The 27,580-nt window shown below is 35.1% G+C and overlaps 2 protein-coding genes across 2 annotated transcripts in view; one reads left to right on the top strand and one right to left on the bottom strand.

Moving 5' to 3' along the window:
• Positions 1-1,249: 1,249 nt before the first annotated feature.
• Positions 1,250-9,220, top strand: LOC108424642 (HIG1 domain family member 1A, mitochondrial-like). The gene is made up of 4 exons (XM_017692796.2): positions 1,250-1,391; positions 3,017-3,117; positions 5,666-5,800; positions 7,280-9,220. Exons 2-4 carry the CDS (start codon positions 3,030-3,032, stop codon positions 7,336-7,338), a joined length of 282 nt encoding a protein of 93 aa, XP_017548285.1. The 5' UTR covers positions 1,250-1,391; positions 3,017-3,029; the 3' UTR covers positions 7,339-9,220.
• A 3,152-nt stretch (positions 9,221-12,372) lies between these two features.
• The window catches only part of slc11a2 (solute carrier family 11 member 2), a 33,915-nt gene continuing 18,707 nt past the window's right edge, over positions 12,373-27,580 (bottom strand). Inside the window, exons 12-17 of the mRNA XM_017692795.2 lie at positions 27,082-27,201; positions 25,059-25,208; positions 24,436-24,509; positions 23,342-23,495; positions 22,661-22,714; positions 12,373-13,325 (exon numbers count right to left, since the gene is read on the bottom strand). Coding sequence (XP_017548284.1) covers positions 13,248-13,325; positions 22,661-22,714; positions 23,342-23,495; positions 24,436-24,509; positions 25,059-25,208; positions 27,082-27,201 — 630 coding nt within the window. The 3' untranslated portion in view covers positions 12,373-13,247. The remainder of the gene's footprint in view (positions 13,326-22,660; positions 22,715-23,341; positions 23,496-24,435; positions 24,510-25,058; positions 25,209-27,081; positions 27,202-27,580) is intronic.

The following is a 27,580-nucleotide window of genomic DNA, read 5'->3' as shown; positions in this document are numbered from 1 at the left end:
GCATTCAGGAGAAGTAATGCTAACAAATCAGCACTCAATAGCAGTAATGCTAACAAATCAGCACGCAGTAGTGGTAATGCTAACAAATCAGCATTCAGTAACAGTAATGCTAACAAATCAGCACGCAGTAGTGGTAATGCTAACAAATCAGCATTCAGTAACAGTAATGCTTACAAATCAGCACTCAGTAGCAGTAATGCTAACAAATCAGCGTTCAGTAGCAGTAATGCTAACCAAAAAAGTTGCACAAAACCTGTTCCCTGTAGAAAAACGGAAACAAGTAAGTTTGCATTTATTTTGAATGAATATTTGTATTTCCCAAATGACAAAGAAGTCCCTGCATTAATTATTAGAAACATATTTATCTCTTTGGCGCCCTCTAGTGTTTTTGTCTAATGGGAGGCAGAGTGGTCAATGCGCACTCTGCTGTTTGCATTCAAAACATAGGTGAACAATGTACTGGAGTTGCTACATAACACGAGTTGTACAGCATAATGTGCCACATCATTATTCTTAATTATTAATTTGCAGTAAAAGACAAAAAGAAAGTTTTTCAAGCATTTTCCCCAAAAAGGACTACAAATGCTGTCGTGCTGATGACATCACTGTCGCGCGTCACGCGTCCAGGCGCAGGCACAGAGCCATGGGATTTGTAGTGCAGTTTTGTTTTGATCGTCACAGCTCCATGGTTCTGCAAATTTTGCTGCTGTTATATTGTTTTCGTGGCCAAATTAGTCTTTCACAAACGGTCAAGCTTTAAGAAATGTTCAATCCGCTATATTTGAATTACAATGGAGAAATAAATGGCTTTATTGCTATATTAAATTATGCATTACATTACAATATATTTTTATTCAAATCTTGCTTAAAATAATAAAAACATCCAAGCTTTTAACTAATAAAGCATTGAACATCTACCCAACACATTCCACAAAGGAATGATAATTGCTGATAAGTTTGTAATTGCACATAGTTCATACAATATCAACATTCCCGATAAAGATGTATCTAACTTGTTAAAATCTGTCACTTTCCTCGGAAATTACAAGTACACATTTGGGAAAGGTATCAACAGCAAATCCCTTATTTTCATTCGCTATATGATAATATTTGACCGTTTGCCTTAAACTTGTCCCAGTAAACGAACTCAAAGCTGATAAAATGGTGTTTTTTTAATGAATGTCGAGTTTTGAACGCAACCAGCAGATGGCGCAGTTCTGCACTTATCCTTCAAACTGGCCCGGCTCTGTTCGTTTGGCCCAGTAGGTGGCAGTAATGCAGCGATTATCGGTGTTTCTTGAAGAACAAGAACCTCCCCTGAACCTTGGCAACATCTGGGCATTTGTGGACCACCGCAGAACTGCCAAATAAGAGAGCGCGATAAAACACTGGTAACGTGCATCTTTGACTACTGTTTTCTAAAACAACTTAAGTCATGACAGACTGCATTCATTTTTCTCTGTTTTTGGTTAGCTTGGTAGCTAAAATTAGCTAAGTAAACAACTCCAGCGCTTATCAGCATCAGATTTATACATTACAGCCGCTTGCAGGACTAACTTAAATATGTTCTTTCATTACCGTAACGTTATTAACCTTCTACGGTGAGAACCCCAGGGTAAAGTTCTCTTCTACCAGGAATTTTCCGGTCCATCTTAAATGGAGGCGTCAGAATGTATCTGTCGCACCATTTAAGGTGGAACGGAAAATTCAGGCTGGTCTATTTCCTGGTCGAGGATGGTCATATCAAGTCCTTTGCAATTTGGCTTGTATCGATAGCAGAACCCTTGTTTGGGATCCTTTAAAGAACAACTCTCTATTGAAGTCTGTATTTAAGACTTTAATTCCCAAATGCTGTATTTCTATAGTTAACCAACTATTTGTCTGTAAAGACGTTTGAAAATAACCATGAGCATTTTTATTTTTCTGACAAATGTCTATTAGTCATAATATACTATTGATAATTTTTTATATTGAATAATAACTTGAATTTTTGCATTTTTGTATTTGTCCTAAGAGTGTATATAATGGCAAAAAAAGAATGGAAAACTGGAATGAAACTTTTTATTGCCTTTACATTGCTTTACTTAAAAAATACGGTTCTTCAAGGGTTCTTTAGTAAAGGCAGTGGTTTAGAATCCTGTATGGAACATATCATGCTAAGATGATCCTTTGCATGGTGAAATGGTTCATTAGGTTGATGAAGAATGTGTTGTTTATGGTCCCCCATTTTTTTTTAAAAGGGTTCTTCTGTTTTACAATGTCAAGCCTGTAACAGTAGAAGAACCCTATTTGCTGCTATATAGAACCATTTCAAACAGCTTGTGTACCAATCTATAAATGACACATCTCCATCAATCTGAAAAACCATTTCAATATGCAAAGAACCATTTAAGCATAAATAGTTCATATAACAAAGGGGAACCCCAGTAAATGTGAGAAATTCCTGCATAATTAAGCATTTAAAATGTAAACGGAGTGGTTCAGAATGGTTTGGTCTAAAGCTCTCCATTCTGGAGAAACTTAAGGAGTCACAATTGTTCACAGTGGTGGTGATAGGAACCAGACATCCACCCTTTATAGAAAATTATTACATGAAATGGTTATGGATACGCTGACATTGTTTTACGATAGTTTTATGACCTAAAATCTATTGTTAATCCACTTATTTGAATCCATTCATGGATTAAAAACTTACTTTTTTTTTCAAATTTTCTATTTTCCATCATAAAACATTACAAACTTAGACACATGTAGGTTCACTGGTGGTTTTAATAGTAAATAAAATATCTCTAGTGTTGTAGTCATGGCGACCCTTAGTTCCTTTCACCACCACTGTAAAGAAATCTTCATCTATAATTTTCTCTACAATGAACTATTTTACATCAAACCACTCTGAACGACTTTGTTTAAATTGCAAAGATGGAATTATGTAAAATTTTGAAAAGTCAGTGGAATTCCCTTTAAACATCTTAGCTGGAGTGTTTGTCAATTATGATCCCCACGTTCTTCCCTACAGATAACAGAGCAACATGTGTGCCGACAGAAGGTGGTCAGCCGATGAGGAGCAGTCCTCGAAGTTGATGCGGAAAGCGAAAGAGTCGCCGTTTGTGCCAGTTGGTGCGTATAAAAATGTATTTGCTATGTAACTGTGAAAACTACAGTGCTGTGCTTTAGGATTGTGATGGCATTAAAGGGCTTTGAAGAAATTGAAGCAAATGAGACAATTCAGAAAAAGACTTTTTCTAATAGTTTGAATCGTGACATCTGGTGGCCAATTGATGGTCAGTACCCGAGTGTGTTAGTGGAGTGGAATGGTTTTACTCAGAGCAGATTTTCGTTTGTGAATATGGCCCCTCCCAGATCAGTAGCTAGTGCGTGTCCCCTGAAATGTGAGAAAACATTCTGAATGTTTTGAAACGTGTAGCCTCGTTCAGACTTTTCCGCCCTGATACAGAACCTGAAAAGTCTGTCTATCAACTCCGTCACATAGAGTGACTATTTCAGGTAGACTGTGTACCAGAACGTAACAGACTGCAGCACATTTTACAGTCATTCAGTATCAGCTGTAATCCACCCATTTGACTCACTGTGTACAACAGAAACAGCTCTATGGCTGTGCTTTTAATGATGAACGTCTCTCTTATTAAATCTGAACTGTTACCTAAACACTTAAAATGATGGTTCTTTAGTAAAGAAAATGGCTCTATTTGGAATCATGAACACTCAAAGAACCCTTGGCATGATTAAAGAGATCTTTGTATTGTTAATGGTTCTTCAGATTGGTGTAGAAGGAGCTATAAATGGTTCTATATAGAAACTTTTTGAAAATGATGTCTGTAACAGTAGAAGAACCCTTTGCTATATAGGTGCTATACAGAACCATATAAAACAAATAATCTTATCAATCTGAAGAACCCTTTCATGCCATAAAAGGCCCAATTAATCAAGCAAAGTGTTCATGTTTCCATATAAAACTACTTTCTTTACTAAAACCCTTGAAGAACCCTCTTTTTCTGTGTGTAGATAACAGCCAAGAAAAGAATGTAGCCCCTCTATTAACACTTTCTTATACAGTTCTTTAAGGTCTTAAGAGGTTAAGGGTGAGATACAAACTGAAAAGTACTAGATAATTATTTTGGGTAAAATAACTGTCTAAATTACACTGAATTGAAACTGAGTGATTCAGAGTAGTTTGGAGTGACATGGTTCAGATTTCTTAACAGTGGTGGTGATAGGGACCAGGTGTCACCATGACTACAACATTTTATCCACTATCCAAAACCACCAGTGAACCTACACATTGTCTTAGTTTTATATAGAATGTTGATTTTGGGGAAAATAGTGGAAAATCTGGAAATAAGTTTTCTTTGGGGACTGTTTTGCCTCACACGTTTCCCTCCACCATAAATGGATTTTAAGTCTTCAAAAGTATCATAAAACAATCTCTCATTTCATGTAATAACTTTCTGTGAGGGAGCTTTTAGAGATGGACATCTGGTTCCTTTCGCCACCACTATGAACAATTGTGACTCAGTACGTTTCTCTATAACATGGCGTATCACACCCCACCACTCTGAATGACTGTTTACATCTTAACCGTTTAATGATGCAGATAATTTAGAAAAAATCTGGTGGAAAAATAAACCAGAAAAGCAGGTACTGGTTAGTGATATGGGCTAAAACAACAGGACAGAGGTTGTAAGAATTTTGTATGGTATTTAATTATTAAAGAAAGCAGTGATTCTTACTGTGACATCAGAAAAATATCTGTTTATGCAGTATGAAGTCGTCGTCGTCAGTGTAACTGATGCACACCTTTCTGTCTGTACTGATTAAAGCTTTATATGTTCTTTGGTACTGCAGTAAAACACTGGTGGGTGTGGAACTGCAATGCAGTGAATTTACTTTAGAGTTTAATATCAGAGACTCTTTATATACAGCTGTAATCTAATCTACAACAAATCTGCTTCCAAAAGGCTTTGGACTTTGTGCTACCTTTCTAGCTCTGGTACCAGGAAAAGTTTCTGATTTACTTTCGTACTTAAACGTGTGAAGGTACATTAAAATTCAGCATACGTTTTTCCTTTTTCAGCTTAAAAGCTAGAACCTGTTTGGCCATTTAGTCTAACTTCGTACACTCTTAAAAGAGAGGGTTCTTTAAGGGTTTTTCTTAGTAAAGAAAATGGCTCTATATAGACCCATTAATACTCAAAGAACCATTTTCTATAATTAAAGGGTTCTTTGCGTCCTGAAATGGCTCTTCAGATTGATGAAAAATGTGCTGTAGGTCATTCTGTGTAGAACCTTTTTGAAAAGGGCTCCACTGTTGTTAAAATATCAAGCCTGTAACAAGAGAATACAATAGAACATTTTCGGTGCTATATAGAACCATATACAACACACTCTCCATCGATCTGAAGAACCATTTCACAATGCAAGGAACTCTTTAAGCATGCAAATGGTTCTTTGAATGTTCATGGTTCTGTCTTTACTAAAGAACTCTTTAAGAACCATCTTTTTTTAGGAGTGTAGTACTTTTAGTTTGTACTCTTATCTAGTTAAAACCTGCAAACAGAAAAGCGATGATCTTGTTCTGTAGGTTCTTTTCTGTTTCCAGCGTAAATCCAGGGCCTTTTGGTTCATAAGTATCCTGAATGTTCTGCAGGCATGGCCGGGTTCCTCGGAGTTGTTGCGTATGGACTGTATAAGCTGAAAGCCAGAGGTGACACCAAAATGTCCATCCATCTGATTCACATGCGTGTTAGAGCACAGGGTTTTGTGGTTGGAGCCATGACACTGGGTAAGAGCTGTTATCTGTCTCCTTATTTTTGCAGGTTTGACTCAAAGTTGACCAAAACAGCCTTTTTTTTTTTACCTAATTAGTTTTTTTTTGTTTTCAGCATGAATTCCTCATTTTATGCATCATTTAAAAGATTTTTAATGACTTTAGACCTGCCTGTCAAATATTTTGATGACATTTCTGTGCACCAGTTGACAGGGTGAAAACACCACCCCCTCTCATCTTAAATCAAATAAACTGTTGTTTCCAGGTAACTGGTTTGCATAAAATGGACAGCATTAATGAAAGTGTATTTCAGTGAATGACAGCTGTTAATTTTGAGCCAAAGAAAATTCAATTCCAATTAAAAAGCCAAACTGCACTGAAACGCAGTTGCTCCACCAACAGTTCTGGATATGGTGACTAGTCTGTTTGTAAAATACTGCAATTAAGCTGGTCTTTCATAAAAACATAGTTAAACTAGTCATGAATGTATGAGGAAGGAGAAGGAGATAAAAAAAATATATATTGAAGTTTGCAATTTTAAAGAACCCATAACACTTTTTTGAAATAAATTTTTTTTTTTTTGTCTGTTTAGCCCCATCCATTCACACTGAATTTGTAAGAATGGTTTCAGCCCCAAGTACTTTAAAAAAAAAAAAAAAAAAGTAGTACAATACATCACAACCAACCAGATTTAGTATTCAACCCTCAAAAAGTAAAAAGACCCCGTTTACACCTGGTCACTTCATGCATCTTGGGTATCAGGGTTATATCTGGATGAGGCCTCATAAAAAATTCAAGTGTAAACACAACCAAAACATAATCAAAACAGATACGCATTTGAGCCACATGTTATAGCAGTGTAAACACACCCATCTCTCCAAGAGACATTTGACAACCAAAACTCTTCCCTTTGTTTTGTCTCATGGTTGGGGACAAAACCAAATGCTCAACAGCAATATGGACAGACACGACTGTACAAAATACACTGCAGACGAAGAGGCTGAACATATAAAAAATTGGTAATTGGTTGCCACGTAACAAATGAATTTGCATATTCCGTCCCACAGCAATCATTTTCGGTCTCATTAATCTGTCTGCATTGGACTACCAAGTGTAAATGTATGTGGCTACATACATTTACATACAATCCACATACTGGACACATGAAGGGACCAGGTGTAAATGAGGTCGTAGGTGTACTGGTCCTGTTGGTGGGGGAACAGTAGTCCTAGAGCTTTGTAGATCTTAATTTCAATCACAATTGCAATATTGGTCAGAAAAACCACAATTTGATATTTTCTGCAAATCGTTCGGTCCTAGAGAAAAGAGAGCTGTACAACCGTTCTTTTAATTTTAAAAAGGATAGTAATTGAAATGGTCGTGTGATCAGCTCGAGAGCAGGACAGTTGTGCGTTTCCGCTGCAGGGATGTGAAACACAGTATTTCTGGATGAGCAGATCTTTTTCACTCAGGTTGTTGCTTCCTGTCTTCCAGGTGTGATATACTCCATGTATAAAGAGTACCTGGCCCCGAGAGATCCTGAAGAGAAGTGAGCTGGGAGTGACTCTGCAGAGCTTCTGAAGATCTGAAATAGTTTATCTTTATTCAACAGAAAGCAGTTAAACTGTTGGACAGTAAGTGCAGATGACAAACGGGAACAAAGGCACTACAACCTGACTCTCATTAGGACCAGGTGGTGTTAATTATAATTATAGCTATAATTACTTATAGTGATTAGACCTACTTTAATGCAGATCTTTACACATTAGAGACATCATTTTCTATTTATGTGAGAATATTTTGTTACTAAAGTATATGTAAAGTATTACATATATTTGTGCTCCTGGTCAAATGCCATGTTGATTCATTGATTTGCCCAGTAAAGATGATCTCTATTTCCAATATTTTAAATAGAAAATTGTAGTAAAAATGATTATATTTGTGTTCTCTATAGAGGATGTGTTCACATATTTTCACTTCAGCAAAACATGCTATTTGACCAGGATTGTTCAAACTTTTGCTTACATCCGTTTGTGAGCAGCATTTTGTATTTATTGATCTGGCATTTGGAGGAGGGGGGACTGATTTTATATTTGTATTTCACATTTTGTTTAAAAACCCTTAAGGCTATCCCCACACATTGCCCAACCAACACTTAAAATGTTGTATAAAAACCATGAATTAAGGTATACAATATATTACCAAAAAATACTTAAGTGACTATAATATTTACAGGAAAACATCATGATCACTAAAATCTCTGGAATATTCTTGATGACTCATCAGTTTCTGGTTATACAAATAAATACTGAATATTGACTTTGTATTGGAATATTAATATGAATATGCCTTATAATATACAAGTGCTCTACATGTAGTCCTGACTACATCTGCATCATTTCTAGCTGTTGATTGATACATCAACTTATTAGCAATTATGTGGTAAGGCAATAACTACAGGGGAATTCCACCAACTTTTCAAATTCTCTGCATAATTAAATGGTTAAGATGGAAACAGAGTTGTTTAGAGTGGTTTACATTTGCTATTTTTGTCTACTTATAATGTTTGTGGTTTTATGTATCAGAAGCATTCATAATTTAGTTGTACATGTCTATTACGACCTCTCATCCCTTAAAATTAAACAGGCCTTTTCTGTACCTGTGACTTTAAGACTGATAAATGTAAATAAGCTCTGTTTGGATTAGCTGCCCTGGACTGTGCCTCATTTAGAAAGCTGAAACACTCCTTATAGCTTCAGAGAGTGGGCTGAATAGGGTGGATATATATGGATTTTCACATCACAAAAACAATAAGTATTGACAGCTTAATTTCCATATACCCACGATATGGACTGATGAAAAGAAGGGATGTTTCACAACATTGAACAATGTTTACTTACATCAAACTCCTATTTCATAAACAAAAAGCAATGTTAGATTTTTTTTCATGATATGGGCCCTTTAATGCCTTTAAAAGCTTTCTCCTAAAGTTATTACATGAAATGGTTATAAATACACTGTCAGATGTCTGAGACATTGTTTTATGATGGGTTTTAAGTTCTTAAAACTATTCATGGTACAGCGATACAAAACATGCAGGGTGTTGTGAATACTTAGCATTTCAGATTCTCCACTATTTACCCATCCTCAGTCCATATAATCTCAGAAGACATGTGTAGGTTCACTGGTGGTTTTGGATAGTAAATAAAATGTCTATATTTGTGTTGTAGTCATGGTGACCCCTGGTTCCTATCAGCACCACTGTAAAGAAAACTGAACCATTTCACACCAAACCACACTGAACCACTCTGTTTACATCTTACTCAATTGTGCAGAAGTTAAACATCACAGTTAAATGTATTGGTTTTGTTTGTAATTATCAGCATTGCTAATATCTACCTGGCATTTCAATGTAATTTAAACTCACTGTCATTATCTAGTGTTTTGGAGTGTGTATCTCACCCTAAACCTCTTAATACATCAAAGATCTGTAAATGAATGTGCTAATAGAGGGGTTACATTCTTTACTGATCCTTCATCATGTCATGAGTGGTTAATAGACGTATATTTATGTTGCAACACACAAAACCAAAAAATGTTTAAATAAAATAAGTAATAACAAAACACAAAAAGGAAAGAAGACCAACACTTCTTCATTCTCAGCAGTTTAATAAGAAGGACAAAGAGACACCACCTAGCTAAAGTATTTGGACAGTGCTTTGTGGCTAATTGTAATTACATAATGAGTTGAACAGAAATAAATAGATTTTAAGTTCTCCTAAAAGGCTCTGCAATCATTCTGTGGCATTTTTAATTGTGGTAATGTTAAATTTAGAACTAAATTGCAAATAAAGATGCATTTGATCTCCAATTAGAGATAAAGTCCTAATACCTTTGGAAGAATGGTGTGTTTTCCTTAAAGCATAATAGTATAAAAATCCAGCAAAATATCTCACTGTTGTCTCAGTGTGAGACAGTCAGTTCTTTTTGTTCTCAGCAGAATGCCAAAGAGCTCCGACTCATTCAGGTACACTCTCAAAATGAGGATTCTTCAAGGGTTCTTCAAGAAAGAGAATGGTTTATATAGAAGAATGAATGCTCAGAGAACCTTTTGCATGAATAGAGGGTTCTTTGCATAGTGGAATGTTTCTTCAGGTTGATGGAGAATGTGTTGTATATGGTTTTATGTAGAACCTTTTCAAAAATGGTTCTTCTATTGTATACAATCTTAGCATCGTAACAATCAAAAACTCTTTTTGGTGCTATATAGAACCACTTTCAGAATGGTAGGAAGATGCAAAAAGTTCTTTGAGTATTCATGATTCTACATAGAACCATTTCTTTCCTAAAGATCCCTTGCAGAACCATTTTTAAATGTGCATAATAATAATAAAAGTAGTAGCTTTTATAAAAATTATTCTTTAAAAATTAACATGGAAATAATAAAATAGAAAATCAAACATTTGTCAAACAAAAACAAAACTGCAGCAACCTGGAGTTAGACGGTAAAGGATTTCTGTTTTGTTCATTAGTAAATCACTCTCAGTTCAGACTAACTCTAATACAGGAATGAGATGGTAATAAAAGACCAGAGGAGTGAATTCTTTTCAGACTAACTCAGAGTTTACCTTGTGACTGTGGCATGATTTATCATAACAATAGATATGATATTGCCCAGTACCAAATTCCCCTGCAGTAAAGTGTTACTGAAATTTCAAACCATTTTAACCAGTGTGTGTATATATGTATATGTATATATATATATATATATATATATATACACACACACACACACACACACTGTCCATTAATGTTCAATATGAGAAAATTTTATATATTATTTATATATATATATATATATATATATATATATATATATATATATAGTCATTAGACGGAATATCTACAGCTTTTCTCCCATGATGTCTCACATGCACCAAATTACTCACATCCAGTAATAATAACAAAAATAATGATAGCTCACTTTCAAAATACTGGCACAACAGTCTTAAGCATCACTGTGTAATGACCCCATAATAACATCTAATAATAAACAAGGAGCTTTTTTTTTTATCAGATTGGCTGTAGTTCTGTCTTATATTAAGGCAATGTATATAATATATATAAGCCATAAAGCTCAAAATGTACGTTTTTCATATACAGGCTGTGAACATTGTAAAGAAGCATGTTTTTTAGTGTCTCAACAAAAATCCCAACCATTTAACTTTTCAGCAAATACAGTACTGTGCAGACAAAGATGATGTAAAGCTGTTATTTGTTTAAAAAGCACATATTAGAATCAATACAAATAATTCTGAGTGTTCTGTGTTTAACTATTTTCAAATCTCTTCACAAAGAAGAAGCCCTGTATTACTGGAGACATCATCCAATACCTGCTTCTTCTGATCAATATTTATTAAATTAAATTAGGATATTGAACTGAACAAATCCATGTGATGGGTGGGGAGCAGAAGAACCAAACTTGTGGTTTTCTAACTTACAAATGCATAACTTTACTGAAAACAGCACATTCTGATTTATTATTTGCATTATTTGTGTTTTCTAATGTTATGTGGTATTTCTACTGGTGAAAACACACTCACTGACCAGACAAACAGTTTTAAACCATTTTTTGCACAGTACTGTATCTGTTAGTTGAGTGGAAGCGTGGTCTGTTCTAGCAAATAAAGAACCTGTTTTTGCACCAGACTGGAATATAATAAATTTAGACAGACAGGAACATGCTGTTCAGTAAGTCAAGCAAGTCTAAGAAACTGTCTTACAGAAATATGTCTGGATTTACTGAAATTATTCCAAACTTGCTGTGTATTTGTGCTGGATGTGCTGCTAACCAGCCTGTATGTGTGTGTATTACATACCCTGAAACTAAAGCACCAAACAGCATCATTGAAAATTAAACATTTACTTAAATTAAGTGTTTCTACATATAAACACTTAAATATATTACTTAGTGGAAACTGCTTCAGTAAAATATATAAAATAAAATATATATTTAAATAACTTCTGCATCACAAGAAGAATTAGAAAGTTCAAAAACTGATGTTTTGATAAAGCAGCTAAACTAAACTGGTAAAAAGAAAAGTTAGAGGCCTTTCATTTGTTTAAATTCCAGTCAAAATGGCCATTCAGTGCACAATTATTCATTTTTCAGCATCAGAAAAAAGCAGAAGCTTCAACAGCTAAATCTAATATCAACTGTTTGAGTGTTCACTGTGTCACTCTCTACCTTTATTCCAGCTTCCATTCTTCACTCACTTTCAGTTTCTCAAAGAGTCTGCAGACACACCTCCAAAGTTCAGTCTTAGAAGTTGATCATTTTCTGAACTAATGCAAACACATTCACTGTTGTTGAGGTCTGGACTCTGGGGTGGTCAGTGCATTGTTCAGCTTCTTTGTTTGATGTATTTGCCTCCTTTTCTCAGTGAGGCTTTTTGACAGCTACACATTCTTTCAGACCCATAAGTTATCTTCTCACAGTGGAAGGATGGACAGAAACACCTGTGGAGGTTTTCAGATCTGAAGCAGCTTGATTTTCTCCTCTCTCTCAAAGATGAAAGCTTTAAGTGCTGTTTATCTGATGGGGTTTTGGTGTTTACCAGGTCTTCCAGGTGGTTGTTAGGACTTTTCTCTGTAGATTTTAATCCTTCAGTTTTGGAAACTCAATTTATTTTTGACTTTCTCCTCCACTAAGTGGATTATCTAACATCTAATCTCCTCACAAACATCTCCTGAGCAATAAATAACTTGAACGTAAAAGGCTGTTTTGACTGGAAATGAAACCTGTGAAGGTTCCCTGACTTTTGCACAGTACTGTGTACATGCAGTAAAATTAACAAACATGGAATTGCAGTTGAGATCAACTGGCCATTTCAAAAGGCGACTTCAACATTTTAGAAGTTTATCACTTCAGATGAGAACAAGGGCAGTTTCAGGTTGGTCCTTTGTGCACTGGAGGTTAAAAAAAGGTTGTCTTTTTATAAAAACCCCATTTAACCTGTTGAATATCAGTATTTCAGTGTTTTCAAAATTTTACATTATTCATGTATGTTTAAAATATCTTGATAATGCTTGTTCTATTATTATTCCTACTAGTAGTATTAATAAAAGAAAACAAGATGCTGATAACAGTCGCTAAAATAACTCTAGGTCTCAGACTAATAGAACTAGTCATTTCTTAGTGATTGAACTGAACGGATCAATTCATACGAGTGAATCCATAAAAACCCTTAAATTATCTTCACTTAAACAGATGACATCATTATATCATGTCATTCCCAAACAGGAATACCGTAACCTGCAATCTGCAGTTTCACCTGCAAGGTCACTTTAGAGCGGGCACAGCGGCTCAGGGTCAGTTCCAATTGTCGGTCCGGTCCAGGTTCCTCATGTACTGGGACAAGTACATAAAACACCAACAAAACAAAATGCTTCTTACATTCTGTTAATTCTCCTCTAGACAGTCACCGTCCATGTTATTCAGCAGGTAAATATCGATGTGGCGAGCCTGCCCCACCTGAATCTAAGAGAGAGAGAGGGCAAACATTACAAATATTGCCTACAACATTAAATAAAGCTGATGTTAAAAAGGTTAGTGCTGCTCCACATTTCTCTACATTCGTTTTTTTTTTTTTTTTTACTGCAAGTTCCTAAACGTACTTCCAATCATTTTGTGTTTTTGTCTGGATAGTCTTTTCTTTTTTGGCCCAGAGAACATGACGTCCATTATTACAATTAACAATCTGAAAGGCGGACTCGTCAGACCACAATACAAGTTTCCACTGGGCAACAGTTCATTTCAGATGAGTTCAAGCCCAGAGAAGTTGGCGGTGTTTCTGGACGTTGTTCATATGTAACTTCCACTGTGCAGAGTATAGTCTTAACCTGCATTTGTGGATGCAGCAACAGATGGTGATTGAGGATAAGGATGGGTAGTCCCGGGCCAATGTGGAGATGTCCATCACTGAAGCATAGCAGTTTTTGATGTTGTGCCAACCGAGGGGTAGAAGGTTAGTTGTGCTTTTCGGCCTTTCCCCTCATGCACAAAAGTTTCTCTGGATTCTCTGAATTTTGATATTTTAATGATATTATTCTTAAATCATTGGATTATTTACAGACACATTATCTGTGGCGATCATGCTTCAAGCATAATATAACTGGTTTAAGATTTTTTATTATTTTTTTTTTACATTTCACAATGTGTTTAGTCTTAAATTCTTTAGTGTTATTTTTTAGAACATGTTGTAGGCCTCAATTTCAGAATAAGCCTATATTTACAAAAAAACCAATGGTTTTCTTGTAACTAACATGTTCATAACTCTTCTGAAAACCTTCTGAAAAGCACTTTCTGATTACCGATTACTGTCTAGCACTCAAATTCAAACTCGATTACTGTATAGCAGTCAAACATCACTAATGTGTTTACTGATTTTGGCAGAAAAGATAATACTACATGGGAAAAAATTATTGACTAGGTGTAGCTGAGTAATGGGCAACCAACAGAATCAACAGTCATGACATGCACACTGCTAACTGGGTGTAACTGACTCATTTAATAAAAGGGGCATGTTCAAATTAATAGCAATGTGGAGTTCAATTAGTGAGGTCATTCATTCTGTGAAGAAACAGGTGTCAATTATGGCCCTTATTTAAAGACGGAGGGCAGCAAACTTTGTACTTATTGATTTAGGGCCTTGCTCGGTGAGTAAAATGGGTCGCTCCAGACATTGTACCGAAGGAGAAAGAACTTTGATCAAGAAGTTGATTGGAGAGGGGAAAACACAAAGAAGTGCAGAAAATAATTGACTTCTCAGCTAAACTCTCAAATGCTTTAAAACGGCAAACAAAACCTGAAACACGTGGTAGGAAAAGAAATACTACCATCCATGTAGATCATAGAATAACAAGAATGCCAAAGAAGCATCCAATAATCAGCTCCAGGGAAATCAAAGAAGATCTTCAGTTACCTGTGAGTACTGCAACAATTGGAAAACGCCTACATGAAGCCAAACTATTTGCAAGCAACCCTTGTAAGGTACCATTGCTGAAAAAAAAAAGACTTGTTGGAAAGGTTACAGTTTGCCAAAGAACACATTGACTGGCCTAAAGAGAAGTGGCACAACATTCTATGGACAGATGAGAAACTTCTTATTGGGTCTAAAGGCCACAGACAGTTTGTGAGACGACCCATAAACACTGAATTCAAGCCACAGTACACTTTGAAGACGTGTAAAATATGGAGGTGCAAGCATAATAGTTTGGGGATGTTTCTCATACTTTGGAGTCAGGCCCATTTATCGCATACCAGGCACCATGGACCAGTTTCCTTATGGTAAAGAAGAAATGCCCTTGAAATGGGCGTTTCAGCAGAACAACGACCCCAAATAGACCAGCAAGAGGGCAACACCCTGGTTCCAGACCAATAAGATTGATGTTATGAAGTGGCCCGCCCAATCCCCAGACCTCAATCCGATTGAGAATTTGTGGAGTGACATCAAAAATGCTGTTTTTGATGCAAAACCCAAGAATGCAGAAGAACTGTGGAATGGAGTCCAGTCAGCTTGGGTTGGAATATCTGTTCGCAGGTGTCAGATGATAATTGACTCCATGCCACACAGATATAAAGCAGTTATCAGATATAAAAGGTTATACAACTAAATAGTAGTTCAGTGATTAACAGAAAAGATAAATCTGTGAACAAATTTCAGTTTATACTGTAAATGAGTTTTTAAATGAAAAATGCAGACACTGCTATTTTTTGAACAGCCTATTATTCTTTTTTCTTCATTTTCAGTTTAAAAATTTATATTTTGTTCATGTTTTCATTTGTAATTGAATGTGCAGTGCTCCCAGTGCCTTTGTGTATATGGAAATAAAGGCTATTACGAGGACAGCTTTTTCTCAGTTGTTTTAAACTCAGTGCTATTATTTTGCACATAACTGTATGTCTATTTGTATATTTATTCTAATGTTATATACTGTTTTTACTGGCAGACCTACCACCCAGAAAGAGTTTTCTTGGACATTTGATTAAAATATGTCCACTGAATACTAATGACTAAAGATACAGACTGCATACAGATGTTAGTCTTTTAGGATCTGTAAATCATGCCGATGTTTATAAGTAACTAATGACAAATTATACTTTAAGTACAGTGTTGGTTCCAGGTCTATTTTGACCTTCAAATGTGTGCAGTTGGAACTACAGGACCTAGAGAGCTTCAACAAAATTTGGTTTTAACTCAATTACCCACGAACACTTTTAATGGATTTTAACGTTTCTGTAGAGCTTGTTTGGAAAGTCTGCCACAAATATATAAACAGTTTCCTATGTTAACATTATCAAGCCCTCAGTGAGTGAGTGAATGAATTTCATTTTACTCAGTAATAGAAAAAATATCAGGTACAATGTGACAATTTGCCTTTATTTATAATGTTTTAAAAATAACAGAAAGCAAAGCATGAAGAATGTGATGAACTACAGCCTTCAACAAAGCTCTGCCCAACGTTTTCATTAAACTGCATCAGAATTTTATAGACAAGTCTGTGATGAATAACATTAACAAGAGACTCAAGAAGCAAAAAAAGAACTTCCTTTTCTCACCACATGCATTTTCACTGCAATTCCATGCATAAAACCATTTGGAATCACTTGTCATTAACTTTGTGTTATACATCATGTATACATTTTCAATTCATCAATCTATACAATTATAACTTATACAATGTAGATTTAAATCATATAAATTAGACACCAGTGTGTGTGTTAGATGCTCAATAATTCAGTGATTGAAAACCTAGTGGTTCTTTACAGCACAAAAAGGGTTCAACTAATGGAATATATACAAGTCATAGAACCTTTTTGGGTACCGTATAGAAATATTTTTTTGCTAAGAGTACTGTAACTATTTTCTGATTGAAGTTGTTCAGGATAAGCAGGTTAAAATCAACATAATACTATCCTAACGAGTACCATATTACTCTCCTTTTTGATGCATGTTTAATTTAACTTGGCACTAAAATATTTATTTAACACAGTATTTATACTACTGCCACTGTAATGGAATGGCTAATAAACACTGAATAATATGCACTCAAATTAGTTTATATGTTATGTAGTTACAATTTGCAAAACAATTTGTAATTTGTAATAAAAGATATTCCAGATTTCAAACTTTTGAATGCTAGTATATTTCTGTGGTTTCCTGTTTAGGTTCTCAAGTGCGTTTTCTGATTTTTCTCATCAGGTCCCATTGAAGCCACTTTTTATCTTCTTTTATTTGATTTATAATTAAAGATTCTGTTCAAGAATCAGTATTGATGAATGATAAATACATTTTGACAAAATTACAATTTGAAATGCAAAATATGTTTTGCATTTTACAAAGCAACAAAAACTAATAAATGGTTCTCTATAGCATGGATGAAACTACTTAATGAATGTTTTAAAAACAAGCTAAACCCAGATAATTATATACACCAACATACACCTGTAAACATTAAGCCTTAGCCAACTACAAATCTGCTGTTCTTCAGGTGCTCCCATTATTTTAGGTGGGATTAAGGTACAAGATATTAAGAAATGTAGTAATGATACAAAAATTGCATTTATGAATTAAGTATTTTATTACTTCACTTTAACTTCAGACATTGTTTTAATGAACAGATTCAATAAAACAAGAACTTTGGCTCATTGAATGTAATTCAGTTTCACTACAGTGATGAAGCTGTACATGTAATATGTGCACTCAACATGAACGGATGAATAACTGACACTAGATCAAGACATCAGGAGGCATCTGCAGGTAACAGAACCTTTGCATAGTATGCAATGATAAACAGATGAGCTTGTAGTGAGAACTAAACTGAAATTACAAAATAAAGTGAATAAAAATTAAATCAATAGTTATAATTTCAAAGAGATTTGTCAGATTATTCTAATTCTCAAAATGTTCACATTTTCAAACACCACAACATTCACAGTCTAAACTGTTGGTCCAAATGACATTCCCCCCCCCCACACAGAGAACATATCCCACATCATCTGCAACAGCGTCTAAACAAATCTGAGTTTTTACCTCTTAAAATAGCAGCACTTAACTTGGCTGCAGCTGATGTGCTTAAGCCAAATTTTCCAAGCCATTAAAGTTACATCTAATTTTGGTGCATTATCAAGCACAAGCTGCTGCTGTATTTTGGTCACACGGTCTGCATATTGCACTGCATTTAGGTCTTAAAGTATAGCCGGTAAAATAAATTAACGCTGTTCAAACAGGAGAACAGAGAACGTTTTCTGCATTAAATATCAACATAAATAAAAGTATAGAGCACGGAGAAAAAAGTATATTTTGTGAACAATTTTAACAAAACAAAAACACTACTGTCAGTCTGAACAGGGCTCAGTACTGAAATTTTTCTCGTCCTTTTATGGTACCAACTGAATTCCTTCAGTTCCTAAGCAGGCAGTGAGCCAATCAGCATGCTCGTTCCATGATTAAGGCTGCTGGTTGGCTGTATGTTCCCTATACATGTTATTAACATCAGTACTTCATAATTAGTACAACTGATTAGTCTGAACATATACCCATCTTTAGCACATCATGCTCATTTCTGCTTTAAGCCACACCCACACAGTCTATAACGAATTGAAAACAGCATCGTTCAGAAATCAGTATGGACACAAGTCATATTGTGTCCTAAACTGCATCTTCACCACCTTAATGAAGATTTGGATGCAGCTTTAATGCACTAAGAGATGTTTTGAGGGTGTATTTGCAGAAAAGATTTGGGTGACTAAATCTTGGGTAAATGGAAAATTTTGAAGATGTATTGCTCTGACAAACCATTCTTTTACCTTTTTCATTTCCAAATATATTTTAAACAATTTTGGACCATTTCTGGTGGCTTCAATTCATTTCAGTGTGACATGAAGGCAACGCCTTGAAACAGTGTTATAAAATTTTCATCTGATGGTGACGATATTAAATGCACCATAGAACAGAAAAGCTAACTGAGATTTGTGAAAATAAAAATAACATAAAAAAAAAATATAAACATGCTCATCATTTCTAACAGTCTTGAATTCACAAATTAACATACAATGAAAATAAAAATCACCAGTGTAGATGCTACAAGTACAAAGTTACCAGAACTACATAGATTAGAAATTAGGATTATTTCAGACACACCATGTAAATCCAAAGGCACTAGGTCATTGTTATATCTGTAAACCAACTGCTTTTCATATATAGTAGTATTTAAAATGAGGAAATGAGGGTGCTGGTTTATCAGATATACACTCAAAAACTTACATTTTCATCTGACAAGTATCAAGATAAAGGCTATTATTATTGTAATTAACAATATTGTTATTATTATTGACTATTAATCTTCTCTAGCTCATAAAAGCCCTTGTTCATCATGCTCTTGATTTACTACATGGTGGACAGAAACAGGAAGAGAAATTGTCCTGTGTTTCATGAAACAGTCACTGTGCACTTGTGGATGCGGTTATATTATCACTATGAAAACTTACAAAAAAAAAAAAAAAAAAAAAGTTGTGTCTTATTAAAAAGTTCTTGAGGAGTTTGCTACTGCATAGTCACTGTTTAGTTATTTAAGTATCATAAAAATCTGCTGACAAACAACCTTCAAAATAAAAGTTGCTCCTCATATGTAGGTATCGAGTAACTCAATTAGCATTTCTGACTTCTTAACTTCCCTAAATTCACAATTATACCATAAAACACACAGTGGACCATTTGAATGTGATAGAGATCACCCTGGTTTATCTTGTGTTCATCCAGTTTTGTTTGAGCCAAATAACTGCTTTTAACAAATGAATAAGCAGTGTATTAGCACACAACAGTTTAACACAGCACTGCAATCTGCAAGGCTAACTTGGATCCTAATAAGCAGTGAAAGACAATATCGACTTAACACGATATAAAATTCGGTTTAAGTGTTTAACTGTAGCTTATTTACCTCAGGTTTTCACTTAATGCTTTGCTTCTCTACTCTGAAGCAGTGAGGCTAAAATTAACTGTCACTTCATGTTAGCAATGTCTAGCATTTAGCATGATACCAACACAGCCACTATCAGTGCACATTCACCTCGTTGTTTTACTGTGTAATACCATTCAAACTGAAATGATCGGTACTGCTAAACAGTGAAGTGACTAGAGACATAAATACCCATTTAAAGCATTAAATATTCCATTTTTAAGTGTGTAGTTCTTTAGTAAAACCAATCAACCATGAGTTCTATGTAAAACCACTTAAAGCTTAAATGGTTCTTTGCATGGTTAAATGGTTCTTCAGATTGATGGAGAAGGTATTATTAATGGTTCTATACAGCACAAAATGAGTTCTGCTACTGTTACAATGTCATGCTTGTAATAACCCTTTTTTGTGGCATATAGAACCATTTTCAAAAAGCTTCTATATAGAACCATATACTACACATTCTCCATCAATATGAAAAAAAAAAACATTTTACTGCGCAAAGAACTACTGAAGCACTAAATGTTTTAATAGAAAACGTGATTCTATATAGAACCACTGTCTTTACTAAAGAATACTTAAAGAACCATCTTTTTTAGGAGAGTGTACACGACAACCTTCCAAAACAGCTCTTATCAGAGCCGTTTAGAGGAGTTTACCTGCCATAAAATGCTGAAAAAGTTCAGGTTTAACCCCTTAAATGGCTAGGAGCGTCTGGCAAGTCCAAACTTAAACTTCCTTAACTTAAAGAGGAACTCTAAATTTCAGCATAATTTAATGGTAAGGGTGTAAACTAGTTCGTTCATCTTACATCTCAACCCTTTAATGTTGTAGAATTTGTGAAATATAGGAGTTTCCTATATTTCCCTAAATTTCCCTTTAACAATAACTTCATTTGCATTGCTTCCCATGCAGTTGCAGAATAATAAGGCATATGATGTAATGAATTTTTGACCTTGAACTGCGAAAAGGTCCCATAAAAACCTCATTCAGGGGAAGAACACTGCAGGCTGCAGATGTGATGAGTAGTAAAGGGCCCATATCAGGGAAAAAAAATCAAACTGAAATATGAGAGTCTGGTGTATTGCGTACTGTAATGTTCAAAGCATACTGTTCTCTCAATAGTACATAGTCCTTATAGGGACACTATACTACAAAAAAAATCTTGTCTTTACTGTTTTTGTGATGTCATATATCATTCTATTCAGCATAGTGTTTTATCCCCACCCATTCACACTGCAGCTGTAAAGAGTTTTTAGCCCAGCCTGCTTTGAGGCCCAGCACGAGGCACAATACAGGACAGCCAATGAGAACAAAAGCAATTAACATCTCAGTGCGGGTAGTGAAACATTCACACACTTTACATGCTACATCAAATTTAAAAAACATGAACACAATTTGTTTTTTTTTTTCATGATATGGGCCCGTACATTTCTATTTTTAGGATTTTTTGTTAAATTCTGCAAACAACAAAAACAGGCCAACAAGGTTTTGTCCTGGCAATGACTAAAAATCAGTTTGTGTATCAAAACATGCAGAAGCGTGTTGTCTGTAGAAGATGTGTAACTTGTGTTTTACACACATGGTATTTGACCAGTAAGACCTACACTTTTAGACAATGCTGCATGACAAATCAGAATGTTTCATGAATTCAGGGCTGAAATGTTAAATTCTGAACTGAATGTGTATTACACATTATATAAACCCAGCTTTAACAAACATCCTCATCTGCAGAAGCTCCTGTTCAATGTATAATTGAACATTAATGTTAATGAGTGTCTCTAATATGTGTAAATGCATATTCTCTATCACTTAATATACTACATTATTTGTTACAATAGCCTGCTTTGAATATCTAAGCATATTTGGGTCACAGTAAAGCAACAAGAAAAACAGAACTATTGTTAGTTCAGAACGTTCTGCACCAAAGCTCTTTTAAAGCATAAAGGGGAATTCCACCCATTTAGCAAAGTTTCTTCATAATTAAACAGTTAAGATGTAAACAGAGTCAGTCAGAGTGATTTGGTATGAATTGCTCTGTTCTAGAGAAACTTACCAAGTCAGAATTGTTCACAGTGATGGTGATAGGAACCAGGCGTCCACCTCTAAAAACGCCCACACAGAAAGTTATTACATGAAATGGTTATGAATTCACTACCTGATGTCTGAGATGTTGTTTTACGCTAGTTTTGAGAACATTATAGTCCACAAAGAAAACTTATTATTTCAGATTCTCCACTATTTCCCCCCATCTTCAGTATTCCATATAAAACTCAGAAGACACATGTAGGTTCACTAGTGGTTCTGGAATACTAAATAAAATGTCTGTATTTGTGTTGTAGTCATGGCGACCCCAAGTTCCTATCACCACCACTGTAAAGAGATCTGAACCATTTCATATCAAAATACTTTGAATCACTGTTTACCTTTTCAACCATTGAATTATGCAGAAATGATGAAAAATCAGTGGAATTCTCCTTTAAATGTAACCTCTGTCAACTTGGTATTCTATAATTTCATGACGGGCCACATTCCCTGTAACTGTTCTGCTGATTAACTACATAATGACAATAGCACCCTTCTTTGAACCATTAGCAACATATTGATCCACATGGTGTTTCACTGACTTCCTTCAAATGAAGATGATCAGCAGCCAAGGAGAGAATCCATAAAGTAGCTAACTCTATACAAAGCACATATGCGTTTCCCATGTGCTGTTTCAGGAATGTTGTTTCTAAAAGCTGAGTCACTATACATGTCTGTCTTTAAAATCCGTGCTCTGGTGGAACCATTTGCTCGGTTTTAAGAATCAAACTCAGGCTCTTCCTCAATGAGAACTGTGGGTGGGTTCCTTACCCTGCCACATACATCCAGACAGGAGACACCCAGGGCGATCAGGCACTGCCACACCTACAGAGGAGAAAGAGAGAGATGGATATTGGTATCGACCACAACTGCAATAATATTATATAATATACAATAATTAAAGATTATAAACAAAAACAGTGAAGCCGTTTGAATAGCAAATAACTATCAGGCTTAATGTTAATTTAGACTAACTTAGTTACTTTAACTTAGAAATCATACAGGGATACTAGCAGAAATAAGCATCATCATGGGAGTGTGATTTATCTCAATTTTTACCAAATTTTGATATTTATGACCCACACTAAAGGCCTATGGTCCAACAATCAGGGTTCACCACTCGTTTAATGTTTAGAAACTAAATTAGCTCATGATATGTTAAGCACTGTGTTTTGAATTAATGTTTCCATTTTCATAATAGATATCTACTTTAGCGAGATTTGGAATAGAACATTCATTAATAATCTCTTTTTTTAGGGGTCATTCTCACAAAATGGCTTCAAACCTTTGACACAAAATATTTACTGATATCATCACACATATGAACAATGTGTATATCTCTTCAAACTCTGATATGATACAGCTAGAAGCTAATATTTAAAAGTGATTTTAATAACTCTTTTGTAAGATAATGATGTTAATCACTTGCTAATAACAGTTCATCTCACTCACCAGGTATCCAATGAAGCACAGGTAAGCAACGGACAGCAGAGCTGAGAGGACATACAGCAGTACACTGTTGAGGGCCGTCACATAGACCACCACAAAGTACATGTTTATTGCGCAAACTAGTAAGATAGTTACTCCTCCACCAATCTTCCACACCCTAAAAAAAACAAAACACAAATGCAGGTAAACAAAAATGACATACTAACTAAGGAAGCAATTGTAACAGGGCGTTCTGTGACATTCCATAATGTAGACTGAATCGTGAGTCTGCTTGCTTCATTAAGACACTTTAAAATGAGATGCCATTTCAGCACAGAATGCTAACTATCAACAAGCTGTTTAAGAGTCACCTCAGGTCAAGCAGCCTGGGTTAATGCTGTAGCAAATAAACAAAACAATGTGGAGTTGCATCGCAGGGGTTATGAGGTCTGCACAGAAAGCCTAATGGGGAGACAAAGGCCAAGGAGGTGAAGGTCAAATTATTATTTTTTTGGGAATAAGAGAAGAACCTTTACTTTAAATGACTTTGTATTTTCTCATTTGTAAAGCATTCTACAGCAATGTATTAAAAGTGCTATATAAATAAATTTGCCTTGCCATTTGCATTACTTTACTTTTGTTTTGCTTTTTTCATTATTTTCTAGATTTAATAAGAAGAAGGGAAAAAACACAGCGACCACATATGTGAATCTTGTATTATTTTCACATGCAGTTACACACTGCTGGTTAAAACAAGAAAGTGGCTGGTTTTTATTAAAAAAAAATTTTTTTAATTATATATTTTGATTTTGTTATCCGGTAGAAACAAAGGCAGCTAATTTCTAATTCCTGATGAGCACATTGTAACACAGATGCACCGATCATGAATTTCACAGCAGATTTCTTTACAGCAATTTCCAGACAGCTGATGTTTCTTGGCCGAACTTTTTCCTCACCGTGTGCACTGAATGGACACACGAACGACATTTCCAGAACACTCTATTAGACAAAGTTTCAATATAAATAAGATTATTCACTCTTTAAAGCTGCATTATGTAAGATTCAGATTCAGCTGTAAATGCAAAATTAACTGCAGTTTAGTTTTGAGTCATACTCACAGTCCGTTAGCGAAGTCGTTCATTATCGATGTGAGGCTGGTAAATGTCAGAATCGGGATCAGAGCAAATGGAAGCTGTTCATGAGAAAGAAAAAAAACATAATAGATTAAAAAAAGAACATTAAGCAGAAAGAAAACGAAACAAGCTGCATAATCACACAAACACACAAGCCTTACTTTAGGTTCACTATTTACAATAGGCTCACTATTTTCAGCATTTACATACAAACAATAAAGACTGTTACAGCTGCATCTGTCATGTTAATTTTCTACTGTAGACCAGACTGTCAGGTCACACGCAGATGATCAGCAGAAACAGACATTAGACATCAGCTATGAGCACTGTGGGATTAACTTTACTTGAAAAAATTCCAGTATAGACAGTTTACACAGTTTAGCTCTCTAAATGAAGCTCTAAATAAAACTTCATAAACAACCTAAAACACTGTCTGAGGGGTTTTATATAACCTTTTACATAATTCCTGAATTAACAACAAACATATCAATATAAATTTATTTAAATAGCATTTTACATTTTAGCGACAAAAGCTCAATGTTCTAATATCAAAATGTATTGCAACAAAAATAATTTTGGCAATGCTAAAGGGTTAAATGCTAACCCACCTGCATGCTTTGCAGCACATTGAGGAAATCATTCATGCCAGTCAGATGCTGCACATCCTGGAAGATCGCTACCAGCAGAGTGGGAAAGATGGCAATAGAGCGGGTCAATAACACCCGTGCAAAGCGAGACCAACGCAAGTTAAGGAAGCCCTGAAGAGAGAAGGAAAGAGAGAAAGAAAGAGAGAAAGAGACAGAGAGACACACACTTTCAACTTTACTGCATGTGGGAGAAATGGCATAAAATTATATCATATGTATATGTAATTATAGATATAATTATATAAAATTATATATATATATATATATATATATATATATATATATATATATATATATATATATATATATATATATATATATATATATATAAGATTTTGGCAGTTCTCTGATTATTATGTGGTCATGTAAACAGCACTCTCTGATTTCCACAAGGTTCAATCCTTGGTCCTATACTTTTTAACTTATATATGCTCCCCTTAGGTGACCTGATTCGTCGTTTTAATATCTCTTATCATTTTTACGCAGACGATACACAGCTTTATCTCTCTGTTAAAAGGAACGACTTCAGGAGATTAGAGTGTCTCACTGATTGTATTAAAGCAATTAAGGATTGGCTGAGCTGTAATTTCCTCAAATTAAATGACGGGAAAACAGAAGTATTGGTTCTGGGTTCTCAAAAGGTTGCTGATAACCTAAAGAAGGAACTTGGGTTATTGGCTTCACAGATAAACCCTTATCCCAGAAACCTCGGAGTCATCTTTGACTCAGATCTTAATTTCTCAATGCATATAACAAAGCTGGTGCAGGCCTGTTATTTTCAACTGAGAAATATTGCCAAAATCAAGAAAATGCTCTCCTTCCAGGACACAGAGAAGATCATTCATGCTTTTGTATCATCACGACTTGATTATTGCAATGCACTATTTACATGTCTTAATCAAGGGGTAATGGCACGGCTGCAGCTGGTTCAGAATGCAGCTGCCCGGGTACTTACCGGGACTAAAAGAAGGGAGCATATTACCCCTGTACTGGCATCTCTACATTGGTTGCCTGTTGTTTTTAGAATTCAGTTCAAAATTTTGGTTTTAACATACCAGGCGGTGCACGGTGATGTGCCAAAATATATTTCAGAGTTATTATCACCGTATCCTAGTACCAGATCACTAAGGTCATCTAGTCAGGGGCTCTTAGTGGTCCCTAGGACAAAACGGAAACGAAAGGGAGATTGTGCTTTTTCTGTGTATGCCCCCAAGTTGTGGAATGCTCTGCCTTTGGATGTTAGACTAGCTGAATCAAAGGACATTTTTAAAGGAAGACTCAAAACGCATCTCTATTCATTAGCTTTTGGTCACAGGTGATGCTTTTGTTATTTATTGGATAGTGCTGCATTGTTTTTATGGTTTTATGTCAGTTTTATGTTGTTTATGAATATAGCTGTACTGTTTTTATAGTTATATGTATCTGTTTTGTTTTATCATTCTATTTTTAGTACTTGTTGTTTGTGAAGCACTTTGTAGCTGTGCTTAGAAAAGTGCTATATAAATAAATGTTTACTTACTTACTTACTTACTTACTTCTTATAATTCTTATAGGTCTATACATCTGTAAAAAGTTTTGGAAAAAAGTTTGAGTTTTACATTACGTTTATGTCACGTCTTATTCTGTGAGTTTATTGGCTGGTTGTGAAGCAGAACTCAGACAACTGCCTGACTCATGTAGACCCAGAGTTTCCCCATTATCTGATTACCCAAGAGCACAAATACACACTGAACCAGTTACTGACACAACCTGATTTTTTTTTTTCAGTTATCAGATTATTAAGTGTATGTAAACCCACTGAGTCATATGTCCCTAATCAATAATGAATTGTTTCATTTACTCATACAGCTGGATTCAGTACAGATACTGAAATACTGAGATATTACAGTTTTCATATTATCTGTTGTTACTACAGTGACAGTTTGCCTTTTCACCCAGCTCCATTACTATTATTCACAAATCAGAGCACTACATATAATTATACCTCCATGACAAATTGTCCAGAATATGTCCCAGTCATGGTAGAGCTCTGTCCAGCAGCAAGAATCCCAATTGCCCAAATATAAAGAGCTGCTGGACCAAAGAAACAGCCCAGCACTACACCCTGAAACGCGAGAAAAAAAATGTGTTATTGCAACAGTCAAGACTAATACAGAGCTCTACAGTTAAACAGAAGATAAACAGTTTCATTATATGTCGCTGTGTCTTTAAAAGCAGTAACATTTAAAAAGCAAATACATTTAACCAATTTTAGTATTTTTTGTACAATATCATTACCAGCAGTAGAATGGAATAAGTGAAAGTAGGAGCTAGTATTATACTTGGCAACAAAGGCCGGGTGCAGAATATGGTGGTGAACAGCAGTTTTGTAAATAAGCATAAACCAGGAAATGGTAAAAGTGCAGTGAAGAGAGATAAAGATACAGACCGTAAGTATAAAGAAACATTTACACTGCAGTTAAAAGTGTCCTGAATCTGCCTGA

Source organism: Pygocentrus nattereri, chromosome 21 (assembly GCF_015220715.1).
Source record: "Pygocentrus nattereri isolate fPygNat1 chromosome 21, fPygNat1.pri, whole genome shotgun sequence".
Lineage (NCBI taxonomy): Eukaryota > Metazoa > Chordata > Actinopteri > Characiformes > Serrasalmidae > Pygocentrus > Pygocentrus nattereri.
This window is presented reverse-complemented; position numbering and strand designations above follow the sequence as displayed.